Source organism: Dromiciops gliroides, chromosome 2 (genome assembly GCF_019393635.1).
Source record: "Dromiciops gliroides isolate mDroGli1 chromosome 2, mDroGli1.pri, whole genome shotgun sequence".
Lineage (NCBI taxonomy): Eukaryota > Metazoa > Chordata > Mammalia > Microbiotheria > Microbiotheriidae > Dromiciops > Dromiciops gliroides.
The window spans coordinates 432,704,869-432,728,777 of record NC_057862.1 but is presented as its reverse complement, the minus strand read 5'-3'; the positions used below and the strand labels follow the sequence as shown (position 1 = coordinate 432,728,777).

The 23,909-nt window shown below is 36.4% G+C and overlaps 1 protein-coding gene across 1 annotated transcript in view; it reads right to left on the bottom strand.

The window, feature by feature from the left end:
- Positions 1-2,430: 2,430 nt before the first annotated feature.
- UBAC1 (UBA domain containing 1) overlaps positions 2,431-23,909 on the bottom strand; it is a 37,416-nt gene continuing 15,937 nt past the window's right edge. Inside the window, exons 3-10 of the mRNA XM_043985216.1 lie at positions 21,857-21,930; positions 17,992-18,099; positions 16,247-16,349; positions 15,721-15,829; positions 14,506-14,728; positions 11,998-12,084; positions 8,739-8,877; positions 2,431-4,659 (exon numbers count right to left, since the gene is read on the bottom strand). Coding sequence (XP_043841151.1) covers positions 4,544-4,659; positions 8,739-8,877; positions 11,998-12,084; positions 14,506-14,728; positions 15,721-15,829; positions 16,247-16,349; positions 17,992-18,099; positions 21,857-21,930 — 959 coding nt within the window. The 3' untranslated portion in view covers positions 2,431-4,543. The remainder of the gene's footprint in view (positions 4,660-8,738; positions 8,878-11,997; positions 12,085-14,505; positions 14,729-15,720; positions 15,830-16,246; positions 16,350-17,991; positions 18,100-21,856; positions 21,931-23,909) is intronic.

Sequence of the window (23,909 nt, the reverse complement as noted above, 5' to 3'; positions counted from 1 at the left end):
AAACCAGCAAAATATTCAAAATCATCTTTAAAAAATAGTACACAGGCATCGCCAGCAGCTGTTAACATTTCATTTGGTAGATGTTTATACATTGTTCTCCCCCAAACCCCAGAACACCACAATGATACAAAAACAATAACCAAATTCAAGTGGAATTTAATGCATTTACATTTATCAAAAGTGCTTCCTTCAGTTTCAGCCAGGGATTGGTATGTAAGTGCTTAGCCTCTAGGGTTGGGAAACTTTTAGAGAGGTAAATATAACACCCCAATTACAACTATAACCTTTTGTTATTAGTTAAGACTGGGATACTAACAGTACAAATTTCAACAAAGGAAATGCACATTAGATAACCTGCGTTTTCAGATTAAATTAGTAGTCTCCGATGAAAAATGCTCAGGCAACAACTCTTACCATTTTGGGTAGCAAGCACACGCTTGATTGTACCTAAAAAAAAGGGGGGGGGGAGTAAAATTTCAGACTGGTGAGTTTTACCAGTCTTGTAAGCATTCAATAAAAGAGTCAAGAGTCACTGAAGTGGGGCAGCAACTCCAGTAAAAACCACTATTGGAGAAGCCTACAGTTCAGTTAGAGAGGACATCTGGGACTAGTTCTTGATCCCATCAATATTTTCAAAAGGTTTATTTTATAAAATAGGAGTTAAATGGCCCAGTCACTTTTAGATAACTGAATCAGTTCTTTAGAAGATAAGGAATAATCTTTTCAGATTTAACCTGGGAAGTCAACGAGGAGAAAATTTTAACCCAAAAGACTAACAACTATATAAGGCAAGGAGCACTTGACATGTGGGTGAGGTGCTCTGCATGTCCTTCTCTAACTGCTCCAGTAATAATATCAAGACATCACAACTAGAACTGTTTGAAAATATAACTTGGAAAAAAGAAAAACAACACTCTTGCTGTGGCGGATACAGTGTACTACTTGGTACTCCCCAACTCAGGCATCTACTAAGATGCTCTCATCTAATAGTGTACAGACCTTATCAAGACTACAGGCATTTTTCTCAAAGTACATATAAATTCTAAAATTTAGACCCACACCATAAGTTATCTTGTTTTTGCTTACATTCATAGTTTTTTACACCAAATCCTGTGTGGACCCTTTCCTTAGAAGATATCAATAAACAAGAAAGGAACTGTCTCTGGACCTGCCTCTGTTGATGTTGTCTCACAAGTTAATACCATGTAATCAGTGTTTCAGTAGTAAAATGATTACCGGCTTTTCAAATTGTATTGCATTCACTAAAAAGTTAGTATAAATATGAAGCCCTGAGAACAAACTTTCATATAGAACACTTCTATTAAAAATATCCAAGCTTTGTGATCTGACAAAATTATAAATTATATATATATATATAAAATAAATAAATACCTTTCCATAATCACATGTAAATATCAAAAGGTAAAGATTGTCTATGTCAACCAATGGGATGGTGGAGAACAAGTACAAGAACAATTCAAAAAGAATCAATACTGTTGAAGATTCATTAGCTATCTTCTTAGTCCTCCTTTCTTTTCCTTTATCTTCTTCTCTAAGATCAAATGGTGCATATTCCCACCCTGGGTCTGGCTTAAATGATGCACAGACATGTGGTTGCAGTGGCTTTAACTTTTCATTCAGTAAGCTGCACATTAATATTGCTATATATGCTAGACTGAACTCTGAAGTTGTAAACATAATTATTCCATCCTTTGCCATGGATAGAGAATATAAATTTTGACAGCGCACTTAACTATATTCTCCCTGCCTATTACAAGGTCCCCTGCTGGAAACCTCTTCCTATGTCTGCCAAATTCCAACCCAAAATTTGACGTGAGAATTTTAAAGATTCTCTATCAGTTACATATGGAATTACCAATATTCCAAACACAGTAGAAAGAGCATAAAAAAGCATTTTTGGAGGCTGATTTCCACTATGCCTCTCTAGAATCTGCTGAATTGGCCACTTGACAGACATATCCTTGGCCCTGACTGCATACTAATCAGGCATGTATACTATGGTTTGATTTCACTAGCTTTTTATGTGGCATTCTCTGATAATTTAGTTTGAATCTACATGAAGTCCTTATTCACCCTGAGCCTTGCTGCAAAAGACTATATATCCCAAGAACATTGTTAATTGTCCAGCAACTGGAAGCAATTAACTCTACCAAGACAAGTAATAATCTTCAGAAGCCATACAGCCCAAATAGTCATTTGTCCTTCTGAAGAGTCAGTCACATCATATCAACTACCTTTTAGTTTTTCCTTCTCAAATATTTAAAAGATTAACATTCTAAAACAACTTGAATTAAGTTTAAGAAAAATACACACACACACACACACACACACACACACGCACCCGCGCACACGCACACACACAAACCCTGAAATGTATGCTCAGTTTTGGGATATTTAAAGATGCAGTACTTTGGCTATAAAACAGCTTTGTTTTTTCATAGTAATTCCAGTTTATACAAGTGAATTAGAGTCTAGATTAAGCTTATGAAATAGTTAATTTTTCTTAATCAGGGCTCTTGAAAATCTGTATACAGAAGGAATAATGAACTCAGGAAATTTTCACAACCTGGGAGGAGAGGTCCTTTAATAAGGGTTATTGTGTACTATTTGGATAAATTTTATACAAAGTAAAAATCATTCTGTAGTACAAAAGAAAAATTCCTATTGTACTAAATGCCAAACTTTACATTGTAACATGGATTTTGTATATCTAAGATATTTTACTCTTTCATAAATATTATATAGAATCAAATAGGTAATATGTTAGTACTTTGTATATTAATAAATCACTAATCTTTTTTGAAGTATAGGATCCCCCCATAATTTTTTTGAAGAGGAAGAGGTAAATTCCTCTTCAGAGATGAATATATCATTAAATTCCTCACTTATGTAGTCAGTCACTCTTTGCAAACTGGTCAGATGCTAAAAATACTGACTTGTAAACTTACTCTTTTGAGTGGGAGAAGTAGCAGGGGGAATATTACCCTATCAAGGAAGAGGAAAAAAAGGAAAATAATTTATTCCACAGATTTTCAAGTTAAAAATAAATGAATTAAGAACTCTGAGTTAAAAAAAACAACAACACAAACTCCAAGTCACTTTCAAGTTAAAGCATGGAGGGAAAAAATGAGAACAAATTATCAGAGAACAGATACATTGCAACACTTCACACATATGTTCAGGAGTGTCTTACAAGAGATCTTTTTTCCAAACAAACATAGGAACCAGAAAATGCCTAAAAGAACTGCAAGAATCATTCTTGATATTGCTAAAACCATGAAGATACCTGGTCAGCAAGATAAAAACGACCTGGTCATCTCAGCTATAAGACTTCTATAGTAATTGGCTATTTATGGAAGAATGGTAACTCCACAATGTGTAAGCCAACTAATGCCAGGTAATACTTAGGTGCCAATAATCAAGGCAAATATGTTAGTGCAATAAGGCAGATGTTATTTGGCTGCCTTCAAAAGAATGTTAGTAACCAAAACATCCTCAGAAGACAACTACTTCTGGCAATTACAATGAACAGAGGATTTTTTTTTTAATTTAAAAAGAGGGCAAAGAGACAGAAAAGGTATTAGCTTAATGCCTGTAACAGTTTGCTTTTCCTTAAGATATATGCTATGGGGGATGTGAAGAATTGTGTTCTATTGACTTTTTTAAACTCATTAAACTAAAATCATTAAATTAAAACACCCTTTTGCGCCACCAAAATGTGTCTACATATTAATAAAATCTACCCCTGTAGATATTAAAAATATTGGTGTGGCAAAATGAACTGTTAGAGAAAAAAATACTGCATCTTTAATATAGTGAGATGTGAATTGTTTAAAGTAATGTAACACTTTTTCTTTGGGTACTAGAACAACACTAACACAGAAAATAGGAAAAAGGAAAACTATTTATTAAAAAAAATTTAACCTATGAATTAATCTACTTAAATTAGTATGTCTGATGTTAACAGTTTGGATTGAAACATGCTCTCTCAAATAACATCTAGATTTAAAAATCAAACTCTAAGGGTCAATTCAAATAGCATTTCATTTTAATAATCATAACTTAATACTCTTTAGAGATGAGTATATCATTTAATTCCTCACTGAAGTGGTCAGTCACTTTTTGTAAACATCAGTCAGATGCTAAAAATACTGACTTGTAAACTACCCTCACAGATTCTTTTTTTTAAAGCAATAAGATATAAAACCAGAGCAGTCATTATTGTCTCAAACAATCCTATGTAAGTCATTTGCATCAGTATTTTTCAAGATATGGATTTTTTAATTCCATCTAACTGAATGCAAACTCTTCTTCCACTACCAATAAATCCATAAGGCAACTACATTTCGAGCTGGCCATAAGCTACACTCTTTCTTGTTTGAGAAGTATAACTAAGAAGGCCTCTAGCCAAATACCAAAAGCTATTTTTCTTCCCCTCCCCCCAAATCCTCGGCTTCTTCTTCTCTGAGGAACCTGAAGCTGTGGGCAGCGGGAACAGCAGACTGGAGGGATGTCCATCACACTAGGTGCGGTTCAGTGTCTGAAAGATCCTGGAGATCTGTAGCATGACAGGTCCTGTCTCAGGGTCATTCATCCATTGTGTGCTATTTAATGGGTTTTCAAGCATATCTTCAAATGCTATGGAAAGAGGAAGAGCAATATTCACTTCATGTCTTCAGTAAGTATTAGTAAAAATGCAGTGCTTGTGTCTTTTTTTGTCTTTTTGCAGGGCAGTGAGGGTTAAGTGACTTGCCCGGGGTCACACAGCTAGTTAAGTGTCAAGTGTCTGAGTCTGGATTTGAACTCAGGTACTCCTGAATCCAGGGCCAGTACTTTATCCATTACGCCACCTAGCTGCCCCCTAGTGCTTATGTCTTTTAAAAACAACTCTCTAAATATAAAGAGGACATCCTTAGATATAAAGAGTACATATACAGATCAATCAGTGAACAGTGGTTACTAAATGTCAAGTACTGTGCTTTGAGCTGGGGATATAAAGATAGAAATGAAAGTCCTCACCCTCAAGAAACTGGCATTTCATTAGAGAAGAGAACATATATAATAGTATACATCAGATAAGGGATGTGAATGGGAATCAGACCTGTGATTTCATTAGTGTAGGGGAATTTTATAGTGAAGAAACTTCTTTTATCAGTGCTGGTCAGGATATTCTCTGCAACTTCCTAAAGGAAATTACTAGAGTCCCCTAGAGCACTGAGAAGTTGTCAGTCAATGAGCATTTATTAAACATTTACTATGTACTAGGCATTGTGCTAAGTGATGGGAAGACCAAAAATGGCAAAAGACAATCCTTGCTCTCAAGAAGCTCACACACTAATAGAAGTTAAGTAAATTGTCTAGGTTCACAGTCAATATGTCGCAAAGGTGGGACTTGAAATCAGGTCTTTCTGGTTTCCTCCAATATGCCATGATGGCTCTAATATAAAACAAATACAAGGTCATTTTAGGGGTTGAAGGGAGGAGAGTTACTGGTAGGTGGTATAATCAGTAATGGCCTCGTAACTTTGAGTTGAGCTTTGAAAGAAACTAGAAGTTCTACTTTCCTTAAGTAATAAGGGAGTGCATTCTAGGAACAAGGGGACAGCCCATACAAAGACATGGAATGGAGAGATAGAACATCACTTGCAGAATAGAAACAAGGCTAGTTTGGGACATAAGGTGTGTGAAGGGGAATAATATGTGGTGAGTCTGCAAAGGTTGTTTGGAGTCAAAGACTTTAAATTATAAACAAGGGAGTTTGCATTTTATCATAAAGAAAATAAGCTAGGGGCAGCTAGGTGGTGCAGTGGATAGAGCATTGACCCTGGAGTCAGTAGTACCTGAGTTCAAATCTGGCCTCAGACACTTAACACTTACTAGCTGTGTGACCCTGGGCAAGTCACTTAACCACAACTGCCTCACTAAAAAAACCAACCAAACAAACAAACAAAAAAAAAAAAAAAGAAAGAAAATATGCTGCCTAAGTTTCCTAAGCAGGGGAGTTATCTGGCCAGAACCTATGCTTTAGGAATATTGTTTTAGAAATTGTGTGGCTGATCAATTGGAGAGGAGAGTGATAAGGGAAGTATACCCTCTAGAAGGGTATTGAATACTTTAGGTGAGAAGTGAAAAGGGACTCAACAAAGACACTGGCTGTGTAGGTAGGAAAAAAACCAAATAAACAAAATAAACAAACATGAGAGATTCTCAGGGTTGGAATTGACAAAAGTGGCCAATGTAGCACGTGAAAGTGAGGAGTCAAGGATGACTCTGAGGTTGTGACCATAAGTGACCAGCAGGATGATAGTACCCTCTACAGAAATAGAGAAGTTCAAGAATCTGGGAGAGCATTTTGGGGAAATTTTCCATAAGTTCTGGTTTTGGACATGTTGAGTTTAAGATGCCTATAGGAATTCCAGTTTGATTTGTCTAAAGGGCAGCTTGTCATAGCAGAAATATCAACTAACATGAAAGTATTGACTAGATACTTTGGATCAAAAGATATGCGAAAATTATAGCAAGAAAGAGGTTTACTATTACTTTTTCCAAAAAGTAGCCCAATATGAGTGAATAGGCCTTTTTAATTTAGCAAATACTGAATTATCTGAGGTCAAGTGGAACTCAACCCCATAGTAATGCATGACACTATTATATGTTTATTATTGTATGGATTAAGATTTATGCCATATCAAATCTTATTTCCTTCCACATGAATAAAGTAAAAGCCTGACAGAACATGGATAGCCCATTAAAGCAATTATAATTTCCACCAGTGTCATAAAAGAGTTCCAACATACTTTTCTTTTTATAACCTCTATCCAGAATATTTACTATCCAGACATACCCAAGAAGGTGATTAATTTTTGCCCCCAAATACCCCACATTTTTAAAAAATACAGGCTTCAAATGTATCATCAAATTTTGTTCCTATCAAATAAAAGTTGAATATTCTGCAATAACCTGTAATTCAAATTCCTTGATTTTCCATGTCAAAACTCAGTGAGCAGAATTTCATTAAGCTCCTGATAAGAAACCTAGTAACAATTAACTGACTTGTAAAGTTTCATAAGAGTGTTCATTATTAAAATACTTGGCATTTTTTCAAAACGCAAACTGCATTATTCACCTGATCCAGCACATGGAGCTAAATAAAATACCAAATCAAATTTCTATAATTCAAAATGTGTAAGGGCTAGAAAGTTCTTTTGACCAATAAAATTTCATTTCACACTAAGTTTTGATCAACAAGAGTTTTGTGTCCTTTAAAATATGGCAGTTTCTTTAAAGTATTCTGAAAGTCAGTTAAAATTCAGTTTGACAAGTTGTGATACATGATAATGGAGGATTACTGTGCTGTGAAAAGCAATAGATATGATAAACACAGATAACTGGAGGAAAATATAAATTGATGCAAAGTGAAGTAAGCAGGAAAACTCTACACAATGACCAAAACAATGTGAGAGGAAAAAATAACAATAAAACAAAAGAAACTAATTACTATGGAATTGTGATGACTAAGTTTGGCTCCAAAGAAGAAACATAAAAAAGTACTTTTCTTCCTCCACTTCTCTGTAAGATGAGAACTATGGGTGTGGTTCATTACACATAATGCCACACCTTTCCAATGTGTTTGTTAGTTTTGCAAAACTTTTTTTCTTTTTTGTTATTGGAGGTGGCTCTTTGGGAAGGGAAGAAAGGAGATACACACTGGGAAATGTGGGTGATATAGAAACAAAACACATCAATAAAATTTTATTTAGAAAAATCCAGTTGGAAATATTTAAGGACTGGTACCAAAATAATAATTTCAAGTAACATCATAATGGAAATTATTAACTTCGGGAATGACATGTGAACCAGAAGCTAAATTCTACCAAATTTCAGTTATTGGTACATGTAGACTCACCTAACCCCCATACATATGTTTTATTCTAATGCCAGCTTAATATAGATGGGTTTTCTCCAGGAGAGGAACTTTCTTTTTGACTGAGAAAACACAGCTGCACCACAAGGCAAAGCTCCAAGCAGGTCAAAGTCATGTGTTCATAGATACTGTTTCAGCCTTGACATATCCAACATAAAAGTCTACGCTAAAAGCTGCAAATGCCATTTAACTCTATGTCCCTTCCTATAGAAATGTATCAAGTGTGTCATTTCTTTTGTACTGTGTTTTTTTCAGATGGTGAAACAAGCCACACCAGGTCTTAATCTTTCAATTCAATTCAATCCCTGTGGCTAAGATTGTTAATATATGCTAGACTCCCCAAAATATGGTTAATTAATTCACCCACAAGAGATTTTAAGTGTTAGAAAGATTCAGGCCAGGTTTTTGTTGTTGTTGTTGTTGTTTTGTCCTGTAGAATATGTAACTCTCTAGCAGATCTAAGTTTCTGAGTCCTCATATAGTCATATTTGAGATGACAAGATCTTGACCTAAGAAATCACAACTCCTCACATTTCTATAGTACTCTAAATGTTATAAAGTGTTTTCTTTATCCTAAAAGGTAATGTACATATTTTGAGACCCATTTTATTGATGAGAAAACTGTTGCCCATAGTCACCATGATACAAAGTGTTAGTGCTGGAGGATGCCAGATGGGAGAAGTAATGCCTAATGGGAGCTGCAAGCATAAATCTATTCTCGATTTAAAAAAAAAAAAGTGATCCTTTTGAATAACCAAGATTCTATTTGTGTATGAAATGATGCAATACTTACCTAACAAGGTTTTAGGATTAGTTAGTCCTAACTGCACAACTGGGTTGTCAAGGATGGCTTGGAAGAGAGGACTGTCTGGATCAATTCCCTTATCTAAATCTTCTGGTGAGGGTTTTCTGTCTCCCAGCAGCCATTCACACTGAAAAGTTCAGGAGTAGCAGTCATTGGAATTAGTTTCCCAACAAACATAATTTTTTTTCTTTGTTTATGAGGCATCAACTACATATATAGAAAGTTACTTTATGTTCCCAATAAAGAAATATTTTCTTAGTTCTTGAACAATTCTCAAAGTTTACTAATTGAAAGTAAAAATAAAAATTAAACCAAGTCTAGACTGAAAGTGATACAAACTGAAGATTAGGCCCTGGAGGAAAAAGAATTATAAATCTGACTCCCATAGTTACTTCTGCTCCTATTATTCAGCTTAACTACCTTGGTTTTCTCCACTTATAAAATAAGGTCAATAGCATGATCTTCCCTATGCTTCACCTCTCCTAAACCTATTCTTTGATCTTATCATCACTTCCAGTGCCTTCACCTCTCAGTAACTTCTCAGTTCATCACCACCACTTTGGACTTACTTTTCTCCCCTCATAGTATTAACCCTATAGTTTATCAATTCAATACTGCACTGTCTTTTAGTCTTGAGTCTCTTGCTCTCGGTCCTACTACTGCTCATGTATTGCCAAGCTCCACCCTAGGATAGTCTCACATCCACCTGCTTCCTTTACTTCTATTCAAATGCTGAATGGGCTAAAAAAAGGAAGTCACACCACTGTGTTCACTAAAAATTTGTTCTCTAATTCTAACCAGGCACTAAAGGCAGCAAGGTAATCCTTTTACTTCTCCCTAATTGATTCTCTGTAACACTCCTCAGATGTTCTCTTCTTAAGCATCAAACACAGCTGACAGCACATACTTAAGTGAGAAAATAGAGGCCATTTGCTATGAATTCCCTCTTCTCTGCATCTCAGAACCCCTTGACATTACCATCCCACTCTTTCCTCCTTTATTTACTCTGGTCTCTGACAAAGAGGTGCATATCCTCATCAAGGCCAACTCTTCTATATGTATCTACGATACAGTCCCCTCCCAATTTCTCTAGCAGAGTGATCCCAATTCATCCTCCTACTCTAATTTTCAATCTCTCCCTATCCTACCCCACGGTTTATAAACCTTCTTATCCTTAAAAAACCTTTACTTGACTCTATTCCTAAAGTTATTATCTGATAACTCTTCCCTTTCTCAAGCAAATTCCTAGAAAAAGCTGACTCCTTTTCCTCTTCTCACTCACTGCTCAAGCTTTTGTAATGACTTCCAATCTCACCACTCAACTAAAATTTCTCTCTCCATAGTTACCAATGACCTCTTAATTGTTCAATTCAATAGCCTTTTATCAGTTCTTCTCCACTTTTCTGAAGCATTTGACACTATTAACCACCCCCTGCTCTGGGTTTTCATGACTGTCCTCTCTTGATTCTCCCCTAATTTAACTATTGCTGCTCAGTGTCTCTGGTTGGATTATCATCCATATCCTACTCCCTAACTATTTTTGTTCCCCAAGGTTAGTTCCAGGGTCCTCATCTTCTCTTTCTATATGCTCCCCTTGCCTATGACCTTTCTATCAACACACCAATCTCCTGCCTATGGGGTAAGGAGAGAAAACAACACTGCATCTCACCAGGTCTATTGCCTGGTCTTCGTGGGGAAAAAAGAGAAATAACATTTCATCAAGCACTGAACTCCTCCCTTCCAGGGGAGAGGAGAAATACAATTCTATATGTTTCCTGCCTGGTCTTAAGCAAGGGGAATAAGATCATTCCTTTAGCTTCTAGCACTTGTCTACTCACCAGAGATGCCTAAGGCCCTGAAAGGGCTCCACCCTGAGGCCAAGCCTCTAAGTACAATGAAATCCCATTTGATCAATGAACTCACAACACCCTGGCTTTTCCAAATCTTTTCTTATGAGGCTATTTGACAAGAGTTCTCTCTTTCCCTATGTTTCTCATCTTAACATCACTCAGTTGCCTTCCCCCTCTATCTCCACCACACCCCAGTCTGCCATGAAGAGATGGCCTTCTCTCTGCCAACATACTGCCTTTTATATACACAAATGATTCCATTCTATCCTGTCTTCTTCAGGAAACTGTCCCCTCTAACATCTCCATCCTCTCACTTATCTCTGCTTGTCTACTGCTTACTTCCCTACTGTCTATCCAATCCCCCTAAAAATCCTCATATCCATCTCCATTAGCTATCATCTAATATTTCTTCTCTTTTTGTGGCTAAACTGCTTATGAAGGCTGTCTATAATCAATATCTCCACTTTCTTCCCCTTCCCTCTGTTAACTTTCTACAGTCTGACTTCTGAACACATCATTCAACTGAAACTGCTCTCTCCAAAGTTATCGATGATCTCTTAATTGACAAATCTAATCCCCACCCCCCATCTTCATCCTTTCTGACCTCATAAAATGCCAGGCATTATCATCAGGGGGAAAATTAATCCTAGGCATGAGGAACGACAAGTACAGAAGCAAGAAAATATGGAATTAGAATTAAAAACAGTAGTAGTGCAACTTGGCTATAGTAAAGAATGGGTGTAGGGGAGTGCTATGAAACATTGGGAAAAGAAGTTAACCATAATCTTCAAATTAGGTTAGAAGAATATGAAATGAACTGCCCCATGCCTAGTTCTTAGGGAGACCAAAAACCCCACAAAAATCCCACAAAGGAGAAGCAAAATAGCAAAGCATTCAGTCAGCCCACAAGGAATCAAGGATCCAAACTGTGCACACTTGGAACAGAATAAACTTTTACTTGAGTTCAAGTACAAATAAGCAGAAGTACAAATAATTAGAAAAACAATCATTGATTCATTCATTCAATTAATATCTAATTAACTTTTACTATCCAAAGCCTTTCCCTAGGTTTTGTGTGAGATTCAAAGTTTGGATAAGACCATGCCCTACTATCTTGGAGTACCATCTTCTTCATGGAGTCCTTACTTATCTCCTCAACCACTGGGACACTCCCTTCTAAACTGCATGGCATCTGACTACTTTGCATAAATTGTATTTATTCCCTTTACATTTGTTCTGTATGTATGTTTATATGTATTTGTTATCTTTCCTATTAGGATGTATGCTTTTTGGAGCAGGAATTGCTACATAAAAAAAATTAAAATTAAAATTAAAATTTTTTTAAAAAGAATATGAAGTAAAAAAAAATGGAAACATTTCAACTATGTAATACTCACTGCTGCATTCTGCTGGTTGTTGTTTACTTTCAGTGCATCTACCACTTCCTTTTCATCAAATCCCATTTCCATCAGAGCAATGACGGCCTAAATGAGAATTCCACAATTCATTAAATACCATGCTCGCTGAGAACAAGTCAGAAAATGAACAAGTCATCTGACATAGAACTAAACCACTTTTCTTTAACAGTATTTCAACAAAAGGTGCTTCGTTTAGGGGCAGCTAGGTGTCACAGTGGATAGAGCACCGGCCTTGGATTCAGGAGTACCTGAGTTCAAATCCAGCCTCAGACACTTAACACTTACTAGCTATGTGACCATGGGCAAGTCACTTAATCCCAATTGCCTCAAAAAAAAAAAGTGCTTCTTTTTAATTTAGTACTACTGGATTTACTATTTTCCCTTGTAAATATATTACAGTATGGATTGTGTACTGACTATCCAAATCATCTGATATTACCAAAGCAAAGGATGGTATAATGTTTAGCAATCTCACTAAATGAAGACAGTCAGTACAGAATTCTCAATGTTAGAACAAGAAAGGACTTTAGACATCACCTAATTCAACCCACTCACTGTAGTTGGATAGATGGTCAAACATTTAATTAAGCATTTCTGTGCTAATAAGCACAGTGCTAAGTGGAGATACAAAGAAGGACAGAGACACAAATAAGGTGGCCCTAAGAAGGAATTAATTTGTCCATGGTCAAACAGAGCCAGGGCTAGAACTCAGGTTTCCTGAGTCATGGTCAAGTGTTACTGCCACTGTACGATGCTGTCTTCTTCACTCAGTAATCTAGGAAAGGATTAGAAAGAACAGTTCCTCTCTTGCCAAGATTAAACATCAATGAAGAAACTTTTGAGCAACCAAAGGTGTGATCACACTACATTTCCAGAACTATTTCTCTATAAATCACAAAGAATCCGTATTTTAGAAAGATCACTGCTAAATAATAGCACAGGACCATTTAAAACTAACCTTTAGAGCTTGAGCGGGTCCTCAGAGAATACCAGACATGGAAGGGACATTAAGACAACATCTGATCCAATCCCTCCATTTTAAAAATAAGGAATATAAGGCACAGTACCTGGAACATGGTAAGCACTTAATAAATACTTTACCCATCATGAAGGTAAAGGAATTTGTCCCAAATCATAGTTAGTTAGTAGAAGAGCTAGGACTGAAGAAGCCAAGGTTTTCAAACTCCTAGCCTGGCAAATTTTCAAATATGTCTAGACTAATTCTACACTATTGTATTTTTTTTGGGGGGGGGGGTGAGGGTCACACAGCTAGTTAAGCGTTAAGTGTCTGAGGCCGGAACTCAGGTCCTCCTGAATCCAGGGCCGGTGCTCTATCCACTGTGCCGCCTAGCTGCCCCTATTGTATTTTTTATTAATATAGCTACACTATTCTGGAATACATGGCTATTATTTGTTATAACTATGACATATCAATGAGGGGAAGATTTTTCAGCAATTTCATATTTTTTAAATCACTGTTAAAGAAAATACTTAATGCATTTCAAATACCTACCAGAATGATGTATAAGAAAAGTCTTTTTAGGCAGCTTTAGGTTATGTAGCATTAAGTGTACTGATAATATCAAGCAATTTCAAAATAGTAATGATGATTAAGATGATGATGGTGGTAGTTAGCATTTATATAGTGATTACTATGTGCCAGGCACTGTGCTAAGCACTTAAAGTTTTTTATCTCATTTCATCCTCACAACAACCCTGACAAGTAGGTGCTATTATTACCCTCAGTTCACAGATGAGGAAACTGAGGTAAACAGAGATTAAGTGATTTGCCCAGGGTCACATAGCTAGTAGCTGTCTGAGGCCAAATTTGAACTCAGGGCTCCAGACCCAGCTCTCTAGCCACTGCCCCAGAATAAAACAACTAAGTTAGATAGGCCAAAGTGATGCACAGAAGTAAAATAAGGCTAGCTCAATAAAAAAAATTAAGGGTAAAGTCAAGGCTCAAAGATTATAGCCCCTGAAACTGTTACAAGAAAAAAGATGGTAAATTAGTTTTAATAATTTCTGTTCTCCTCTATTAACAAATAAATTATTCTATTTGATTAAATAACACAAGGCCCTAAGGCATAAGGCTACACACAACAGATGGTCTACAGCTCTGAATATGAAGAAAAAAACACAAACTCATAGTGTAGCCCCTTTGCTTCAAGCTATTACATATGGCCAAATGACATTTTTATTACCGCCTAAAAATTTTGTATCGATACATTATTTTATACCTTCAAATCTCAGGTTCCTAAAAAAGAAATAATAGGGATTCGAGTTTAAATGGATCTGGCCTATTTGGATCTTAGGCCATAAAATAATTTCATAGGACATTACTCTTTTTTTTAACATTAGCAGAAACTAACCTGGGTTAACTATTAAGTGCCAACCATTCTTCCATAAGCATTTAAGTAACCAATATTCTGAAGAACAAGATAAAATAAAACTTTCACTTAGAGGTTGATATCAAATATAACATACTCGTGGATCTGGCCGAAATTCTCTTTTCCTACGGATCTTCTTGAAGATTTCTGTTAGCTCATCCTTGACTTCCTCCCCTTCTGTATTAGGTCCACCAGAAGCTTGAGAGGAGGAGGCAGAAGCACCTGCAGCTTCTAATGAAACTTGACCTGGAAGAGGCGTGTCCACAGTTGGATCTTCTGCATGTTCTATCAACCACTCCATGGCCTGTGTTACCGACATGCTGTAAAATAACAAAAGTTTCTCTAAAATATCAATGAATTAATTGCTGAAATTTCAGTGAATTTCTTAATTGTCTTTTTGAATCCCTGGAAGGGACTTTCTGTTTTATTTTAGCAATTTTAATAATGTTGAACTGGATTATATTTACAATTTTAAAAGTATTTAGAAATAAATTTAGAGCTGCAATGTCACAAGCCCTAGTTTTCTGGGCTACTTACTGAAGTATCTGTCTAACCACCACAATGAGAAGATTATAAAAGAAATTAAAAAAAAAACATTCTGAAGCAATGATTGTAGTGATGTAATCAAAGGAGAGAGCATGTAACACAGGTTTATGTCCAACAGAGGAAGAAATAATCCATAGATTTTTCTTTGGTTTGTGAATTTCTTTTATTTTAAATGTGCACATGAAGTGGGAATTAACTTGAAAACATAGGCCTTGAGAATAATACCAAAGCTAGATAATCTTGAGTTGTCACTATTACACAAGCACTCCCCACATACTCACATGCATATGTAGGAAATAAAAGAATAGATGACAAAATTTTCCTACTGTTTTAAACAAATTCAACTACCTTTATCAAAAAAAAAACAACCCTTTTGCTACTGCTTTCTTTTCACAAAAGCCTTATGAGTGTAGATAAAACAAGTTGGTACACACAATTTTCTTTTTTTTCTGAGGCAACTGGGGTTAAGTGACTTGCCCAGGGTCAGACAGCTAGTAAGTGTTAAGTGTCTGAGGCCAGATTTGAACTCAGGTCCTCCTGAATCCAGGGCCGGTACTCTATCCACTGTGCCACCTAGCTGCCCCGGTACACACAATTTTCAACACTGAGACATCTGAGCTCTTCTTTGAATTTTTTGTGATGCAAAACAGTTTGAAAATCCATGTATTTAAATCTATTCCTTAAAATGGTGGAAGGAGAAAATGGAAGGAGCAAAAGGGTCAGAGAGGAGAAAAACTCATTCTCTGACATTTACAAAAATACATACTGATTGAGACGAAGTGCTTTCACAGCTCTGTTCTCAGGGAAGCCCATTTCTGTAAGTTGTCTTAAAGCCACTTCATCTACTCGGTCATCATCATCCTCATCCAACATTGCTATTAGCAAAACAGAAAAAAATAGTGTGACAGTGTGGGTAAAACAGGCAATTTCATCTATGCTAACAAAATGTTAGCATAGGTGGAATTTACATTGCCTGAGTACATTCTGGATTTAGACAAGAAGTCATCTAAGTAACTTGAACATGTCTGAAAGTCACAAAGATGTTGATTAATGCAGCGTATGATAAATGACAAAGTAGGGAATAAATACATATATAGAGACAGAAACAAACACAAAGAGAACAGTCTTTCTTTCTGACAGTTTACCTACTAAGGTAGGTAAGGTCCATAGTTCACAATCAACTGGTTTAAAAAAAAATAGCATTAGGAAATAACATGTTCATTCAAGTATTAGTCATATGCCATTTTGATTGAGTTATAGTATCATAAAATAAATCTAGGATGTGATCATACCATTTGCCTTTTTAAATAATTCAACTGCATCAGGGTTCAGTGCTAACAATTTCTGTGCCACCTCTATAAGTGAAACCAAGATCTTTCTGAGTTCTGTCTGGAACTGCAATAAAAGAAAAAAAGTAAATGATTTCTACAAGACTCCAAAGAACTGAACTAGGTTGATAGTACCATTATTTTACGATAAGACTTTCATGTATAAAGAGACTATTTAATTTATTTGAGCTATCAGGTTCAAGACATCAAAATTATGTTGCTATTTTACATCAAATAGGCCAAAATTTATCAGGGCGGGGTGGGGAAGGGGTGGAGGAAGAAAAATGTTTATTTCTCTTATTTTCTTATACTCAAAAGGAAATGACACATGGAAATTAGCTAAGTAGTTCAAATGTAATCAAATTCTTATCATTTAAATCAGCATGTGCTAATATAGTCTAGAGTCCCTAGTGCCCCACAAATCTTTTGGATAGTAATACAAGCCTAAAAGCAGAAAGTGATGGTAGCTGGTTGCTAAATATATTGAACGAACCTAGCTTTGCCTCATTTAATAAACACATCATCATGCTAACTGGTTGCTAAGTATTCTGCACATCTCTTTTGCTTCATTTAATAAGAGAAAACAGACTTCCCTTAATTTGATGGAACAAACATACACAGATTTCTAATTTCAGCCTTACTAAAATAATGACTCGTCTGAACACAGTCTGCTATGGCAAATGGATTTTCTAAATTAGAAGGAAGTAATTGTTGGAAATATTGTAGGAAGTTCATTATAACATGGTTATTACAGGGATTCTGATATAGCAGAGATTATATTATATTAACTCTCCCCCAAGTCCCACCTCGCCATCCTCCCACCAAAAACTACTGCCTTTCTTTGTATCCCTAGCACATAGTACAGTGCCTGCCACAAAGTAGGCACTGAATAAATGGTATCTAACTGACAGACTGACATACAGGAGAACTCCAGAAGAACATACAACTGAGGACCAACATAAGTGAAATTCAAAGAGGTTCATCACTACAGGGTTGGCAATTAGGTGATTCATTTGTTGGGCCAGAGAGATTCACGAAGACTCTACTAAACTATAGGGGAGGGATTGTAATCTGTATCAGTGGAAGGATTATTCATATTGATGAAATCAAAGGTCCCTGAAGCACTGAATTAAGTACTAAAAAACTAGAGCATATCCAGAAGAAAGTAAGATAAACAAGGGACCAAAATCCTTTCATATGAGGAATATTTAAAGAACTAGAGATACAGAGCCTACAGAAGAGAAGACTTAAGAGAAAATGTGATCATTGTCTTCAGCTATTTGAAGGGCTATCACATGAAAGTGGGATTTCTTCTGTATGGTTCCAGAAGGTAGAATGAGTATGAATAGGGGGAAGTTAAAGGAAAGCAAATTTTCTAGTAATTAAGAGTTGTTTAAAAAGTAAAAAGTGAGTTCCTCATTATTGGAAGGGTCCAGGCAGAGCCGGGAAGCTTACCAAATAGAGTTAAAGAAACAGGATTTCTACTTAAGATAGTAGCCAGACTAGATGATTTCTAAGATCTCTTCCAACACTAAGATTTTACAATTCTATGAAATCATATTTAAGCAGTATATTATTCTCCCATCTAACTTTTAAAGAACCTTTGTTCACCTGTTCTAAACTCAAAATCATCTGGACTTAAAATTTTTTTTTTTTGCTTAATGAATTTTCGAAATGTATCAAATGAGGTTACATCTTCAAATACTCACATCTCTCATGCTATGATGGGCCACAGTCCTGTCCACACTATGGGAGGGAATATTTGCTGTCGCTTTGAGAATAGCATCTTTATCTGGAGCTTTCTGTTCTTGCTTTTTCTACACAAGAATTAAGAGACTTAGTAACATAAAAGAGAGCCCTCAAGGAAGAATAAATAAACTGACAAAGCTTAGATATTAAACTGCCTAGCACATCAAGAAATTAAATTTTGAGCAGATGAATCCAAATAAAAATTTTCAAATTAATTCTTTGCACTGCTTAGTCACAAACATACATCTGAGACATATTATTTAGGACATAAAAAAAATCTTGTGTCTTAAACTGATTAGTGTGATTTGAGATGAGGAATGAGACAAAGTAAAAAAATTAACTTTAAAGTCATAGGTATGACTAGGTAGCATAATAATTGGAGCTCTGATCATTTGTATTTTAGTATATGGATGTTAATTTTGGAAAGAAATATACACAATAACACTACCTTATAATTACAAAGCCCTTTATAGGTTACAAAATGCTTTATATATATATTACCTCATAATAGTCCTATGGAATACAGTGCAAGTATGCAAGATGCTCAGAGAGGCTATGCCGCTTTGTCTAACGTTATAAAGTTACTAAGTGGTACACTGAGAACTGAAAAGCAGGTTTTTTGATTCTGACTCCAGTGTTCTTTCTATCATACCACCCTGCCTCTCTTAATACCTTATAGATTTATACTCCTTTCCCCTCTACAAATAAATACTGTATAACTTTATGATGGGCCATAGAATTTTACATCTTTCATAAAATGTCAAATATACTTCAATGAATTTGTGGTTTCATATATTTCTTCCATAAGTGCAGCTCACAACCCACCCATACCTCATCTTGGGCAATTTCTATCCATGTTCCTGGAACATTTATACACAAAATATTTAATGATTATATTGGTCAACTCTCTTTAAGCCATGGATTCTTTTTTTTTTTTTAAATGACTTTCTTTTGTTTTTTGTTTTTGTTTTTTTGCAGGGCAATGAAGGTTAAATGACTTGCCCAGGGTCACACAGCTAGTAAGTGTCAAGTGTCTGAGGTCACATTTGAACTCAGCTCCTCCTGAATCCAGGGCCGGTGCTTTATCCACTGTGCCACCTAGCTGCCCCTAAACATATTATTCTTAAAGTGAGTGCAAACTGTCACAGAGGTCCATAACACAAAAAAAACTTAAGATCTTAGACTTTAATATTCATTGTGGATTCTAGTACATCCCCTAGTATGAGAAAATAATGAGATGTAGCAGATACTCAAAGGCCCATCTGGAGATTAATCTAAACTGATTAAGTGAGAGTGACTGCTGATTAGCCTTCTTCAAGTTAATTAGATTGTAACCACACTTAGCTAGCCCTTAAGAAGGTATTGTTCTCAGAAGCTAAGGACTTTGAACTCAAATCGAGACTACCTTCAAGTCCACTGAACCAATGGATTTGTATGACACTAACCAATTCAGCTTGAAGCAGTGTATAAGGACCGCTTTCTGCTCCAGACCTATAAAAAGCTTCCACACGTAGTTTGTGATTGAAGCAGGCTCCTGGCAGAGGACTTGAGGAAGAACCCGACCAGGCTAAAACTCTAGGCTAGATAGGCCTTTTCTTAACTTTCAGAATTCCACATGAATACCTGGTATGCTTTAATAAATGCTTAATGCCCAAAGACTGGTGCTTCCAATTTAAGGCGACCACACATTAAATTTTAAACATCACATGAAGAAAATGCTAGCTAATTTAATTCTACTTTCCTATATTTTCCAGTTCAATGAGATTCCTTAAAGTCTATATGCTAGGGGCAGCTAGGTGTCACAGTGGATAGAACACTGGCCCTGGATTCAGGAGGACCTGAGTTAAAATCCGGCCTCAGACACTTAACACTTACTAGCTGTGTAACCCTGGGCAAATCACTTGACCCCAATTGCCTCACCAAAAAAAAAAGTCTATATGCTAAAGGTGAAGGCTAAAAACAAATGGAACTTGAACAATATAGAGCCAAACAAAGTCAGACAAATAGTAACAGAACAGAAAATTTGTCTGGTATTTATTAGACAAAGGGCCTTTAGGTCTGCATAGTCACAGGAAAGACGGCTTGGCCAATGCTCAAAAATGTAACCTAAGAACTGACTTTTTCCTCAGTAATTCTCATCAACAGAGAGTGGAATGGCCTATATGTATTCTAGAGATATAGAGGGCAATAGTTTGGCTATTTCAATGTGTGTGCTGGAGGCCAGATGTAATTAAAGATAAGAGGTCACACAGTGGCCCAAAGCCACTCCTTCACAATTTGGCCCAACTGTAGATGGGAAGGCAGCCTGACATCTTAAAATAACTCTTTTAGTCCTGTGAGTACATGAGCATAGCCCTCTCAATTCTGTCTTAAAATAGTTTGGCCTTCCACTTCTCTAGGGGATGATCACTTTCTCTAATCTGTTACAAAGCTTTGTCTACAAACCTTAAACCATGAAGGATTAAGTTATTTTATTTTTACTTTTATTTCAAGAGACCCAAGTCAAATGAATACACACAAACATTATTAGGGAATAAGATTTTTATCTTCTAAGACAGCTCTTCCTGAATGGTCACATGCCTGGACTCTGGTTTAACAGCAATATGAAACTATATTTTACTATTATGTAATTTAGGTTTTGTATCTAATCCTGGAGAATTAGTAGTTTGTTTGGGGTTTTTTTGGAGGGGGTGTATGGGGTTTCTTTTGCATCCATTTTTATTTTATATTTCACTGAAAGTCTATCATTAGCAAAATAAGGGAATATATGAACTACAGATCAAATCTCACTAGTGAAATAGAAAGAGAATAGATTGCTTTCAGAGGACTTGGATTCAAATACCATCTGTGCCTCTCAAGATGGCTTTAGGGAAGTCACATATCCTTTCTTTTAGTCATTCCATCACTTACCAGCATGCTTGCTGAGTAGAAAAAAGAGAAGGAAAGTAAACCCAAAGTAGTTTAGTTTGTTGTTTCATAGGTGCTCCAGGAAAGGGAAGAAGGTTGGCAAGGTCTCTGAGCTTGGAGTCCTAATACCTAGGGTTCCAGTTTTACAATGAGGTACAAAGAAAAGAGCACTAAATTTGATATCAGAGAACCTGAGTTTGAATCCTGGCTCTGCAATGTACTGCTTGTTCCACCTTAATCAAATCACTTCATTTACTAGGCCTTATCTGTAAAATGAAGGAGGAGTAAAGGATGACCTTTAAGCTCCCTTCAGACTCTAAACCTATGCTTAGACTAAGCTCCATAATTTTGGTCACAGGATAATTTAGTTGTACAAAAAAAAAACCCTACTAATAAAAATTACATCTATCCTTACAAAGGCTCTTTTTTTGTGTTAGGTTTTTTAAATCAATATCCACAGGAAGTAATCAAGTGGGCTACACTAGAGCCAAGCTCTTCCAGATGATTTGTGCTTTTCTGTTACAACTAATGTGGACATCTGAAGTGTGGAAAAGTGGGGAGTAATGGATAATTTGCTTACTGGTAGCATGAAGCAACTGAGAAGAGCTCAACAATAGCAGAGGTCACCTCCCCTCTCTCCTTTCTTATAGAAGGCACATTCAGGTCACAGAGCATAACTATTATGTGTCCAGAGATGAAAAATTAATTTGTTGACAAAATCAGGGAGCACAAAAAATTTATGTAACCATGAAAACAAAACACTATATTGATAATCTGCTGAGACCTGAAAATAGTTTTATCATCCAAATTATTGCTCTGTAATGGTATTAACAACAACAGAATTTCTCTTAACCTGTAAACATCCTCAGACTCTAAGATTTGAAATTAATCTGCAAGCATTTATTATCTGAAACTAACCTTTTCCTCAGCTGAAACGTCAGTCATCTTAGGAGGAGGAGGAGGAGCTCGTTTTTTAACCAATAATAAGACATCTAGAAGAAAATTATGTGAACAAAATTATAAAAAATTGTTTATACATAAAATGTATTTCTGATCATTAAAATGCTGCATTGCCTGGGCGAGAGAGCCTGGGTATTTTCTCTAGGTCTCTCCTAAACCAAGGAGTATAAGGAAACACACCTCTATTATTTACATAGGATGAATTACACTATTAACTGCATGCAAATTGTGAAAAGTAGTACAGGCAAAATTTAGTTAACAAAAATTTTAATAAAAATAATGACAAAGGATTCAAGCAGTTTTTCACTAAAAGCTATTGGATATATTATCTCTATGACACTGTTAAAAGTGAGAAAGACTAGTAGGGATGTGCAAAGTGGCAAAAATGGTGGGTTTACTAATTCTGAAAACTATCTGAAAGGCTGTTAGAATCAGCTAATATGTATATTTTCTTTGTTTTTGTTTTGTTTGTTTTTTGTGGGGCAATGAGGGCTAAGTGACTTGCCCAGGGTCACACAGCTAGTAAGTGTCAAGTGTCTGAGGCTGATCTCAGGTCCTCCTGAATCCAAGGCCAGTGGTTTATCCACTGCTCTACCTAGCTGCCCCCAATATGTATTTTTTATTAAGGGCCTACTTTGTGCCAAACATTGTGCTGAGTATCTGGGATATAAATAAAAAGAATGAAATAATATATACCTATAAGGAGCTTTTTTTTTTTAATCATGGTTTCTCTCTCTTTTTGTTTTTGGCGGGGCAATTGGGGTTAAGTAACTTGCCCAGAGTCACACAGCTAGTAAGTGTCAAGTGTCTGAGGCCGGATTTGAACTCAGGTCCTCCTGAATCTAGGGCTGATGCTTTATTCACTGTGTCCCCTAGCTGCCCCCCACCCTTTTTTTGTGGGGCAATGGGGGTTAAGTGACTTGCCCAGGGTCACACAGCTAGTAAGTGTCAAGTGTCTGAGGCCGGATTTGAACTCAGGACCTCCTGAATCCAGGGCCGGTGCTTTATCCACTGTGCCACCTAGCTGCCCCAGGAGCTTACATTCTAATAGAGGAAACAGATACAAATATTGTGTTGTTCAATCATTTCAGATATGTCCAACTCTTCATGACCCCATTTTGGGGTTTTCTTGGCAAAGATACTAGAGTACTTTGCCATTTCCTTCTCCAGCTCATTTGACAAATGAAGAAACTGAGGCAAACAGGGATAAGTGACTTGCCCATGGTCACACATGGTCCCTCCTAACACATATGTCTGCCTTCACCTTTCAGTAATTTCTCAGGCCATTACCCCTGGGCTGACTTCATTTTCTTCCCTGACTCCTGACTCCTGACCCAGCACTCTATCCACTGAGCCATCTCACCATTCACAGATAAAATATTATTAGTATGTACAAAATAAATAGTTAAACACAAGGTAATTTGGGAGGAAGGGCACTAAGAGTTGGGGGGGGAGGATCAGAAAAAGCTTCATGTGATGTTTAAGTTGTATCTTTTGAGAACAGAATGATTTTGTGAGGTAGAAGTGAGTGAAAATCATTTCAGGTGGGGGAGATAGTCAGAATCAAGGCAGACAAGAAAGATCGTGTTATGTGTGAGGAACAGAGTGACAGCCAGTTTGCCTGGATCACAGAGTTCAGAAGGGGAAGTAAGGTACATAAGACTGGAATGACAGGATGGGGACAGGTTGTGAAGGGTTTTAAAAGCTTAACAGAAGAGGTTATCTTTCATTCTAGAGGCAACAGGAAGCAATGAAATTTACTGAGTAAGGGAATGACAGATTTGCATTTAAGGAAAATCACTTTAGCAATAGTATGTAGGATGGTTTGGAACTGGGGGACTGGAGGCAGAGAAGTCAGTTAGGAGGCCATCACAATAATCAAGGAGAAAGATGATGACAACCTGAACTAAAAAGTGGTAGCTGTGTGAGTTTAAAAAAAGGGGGTCAGATAGGAAAAATGCTTTGAAGATAGAAAAGGCAAGACCTGGCAACTGATTGAATGTGGGGGGAG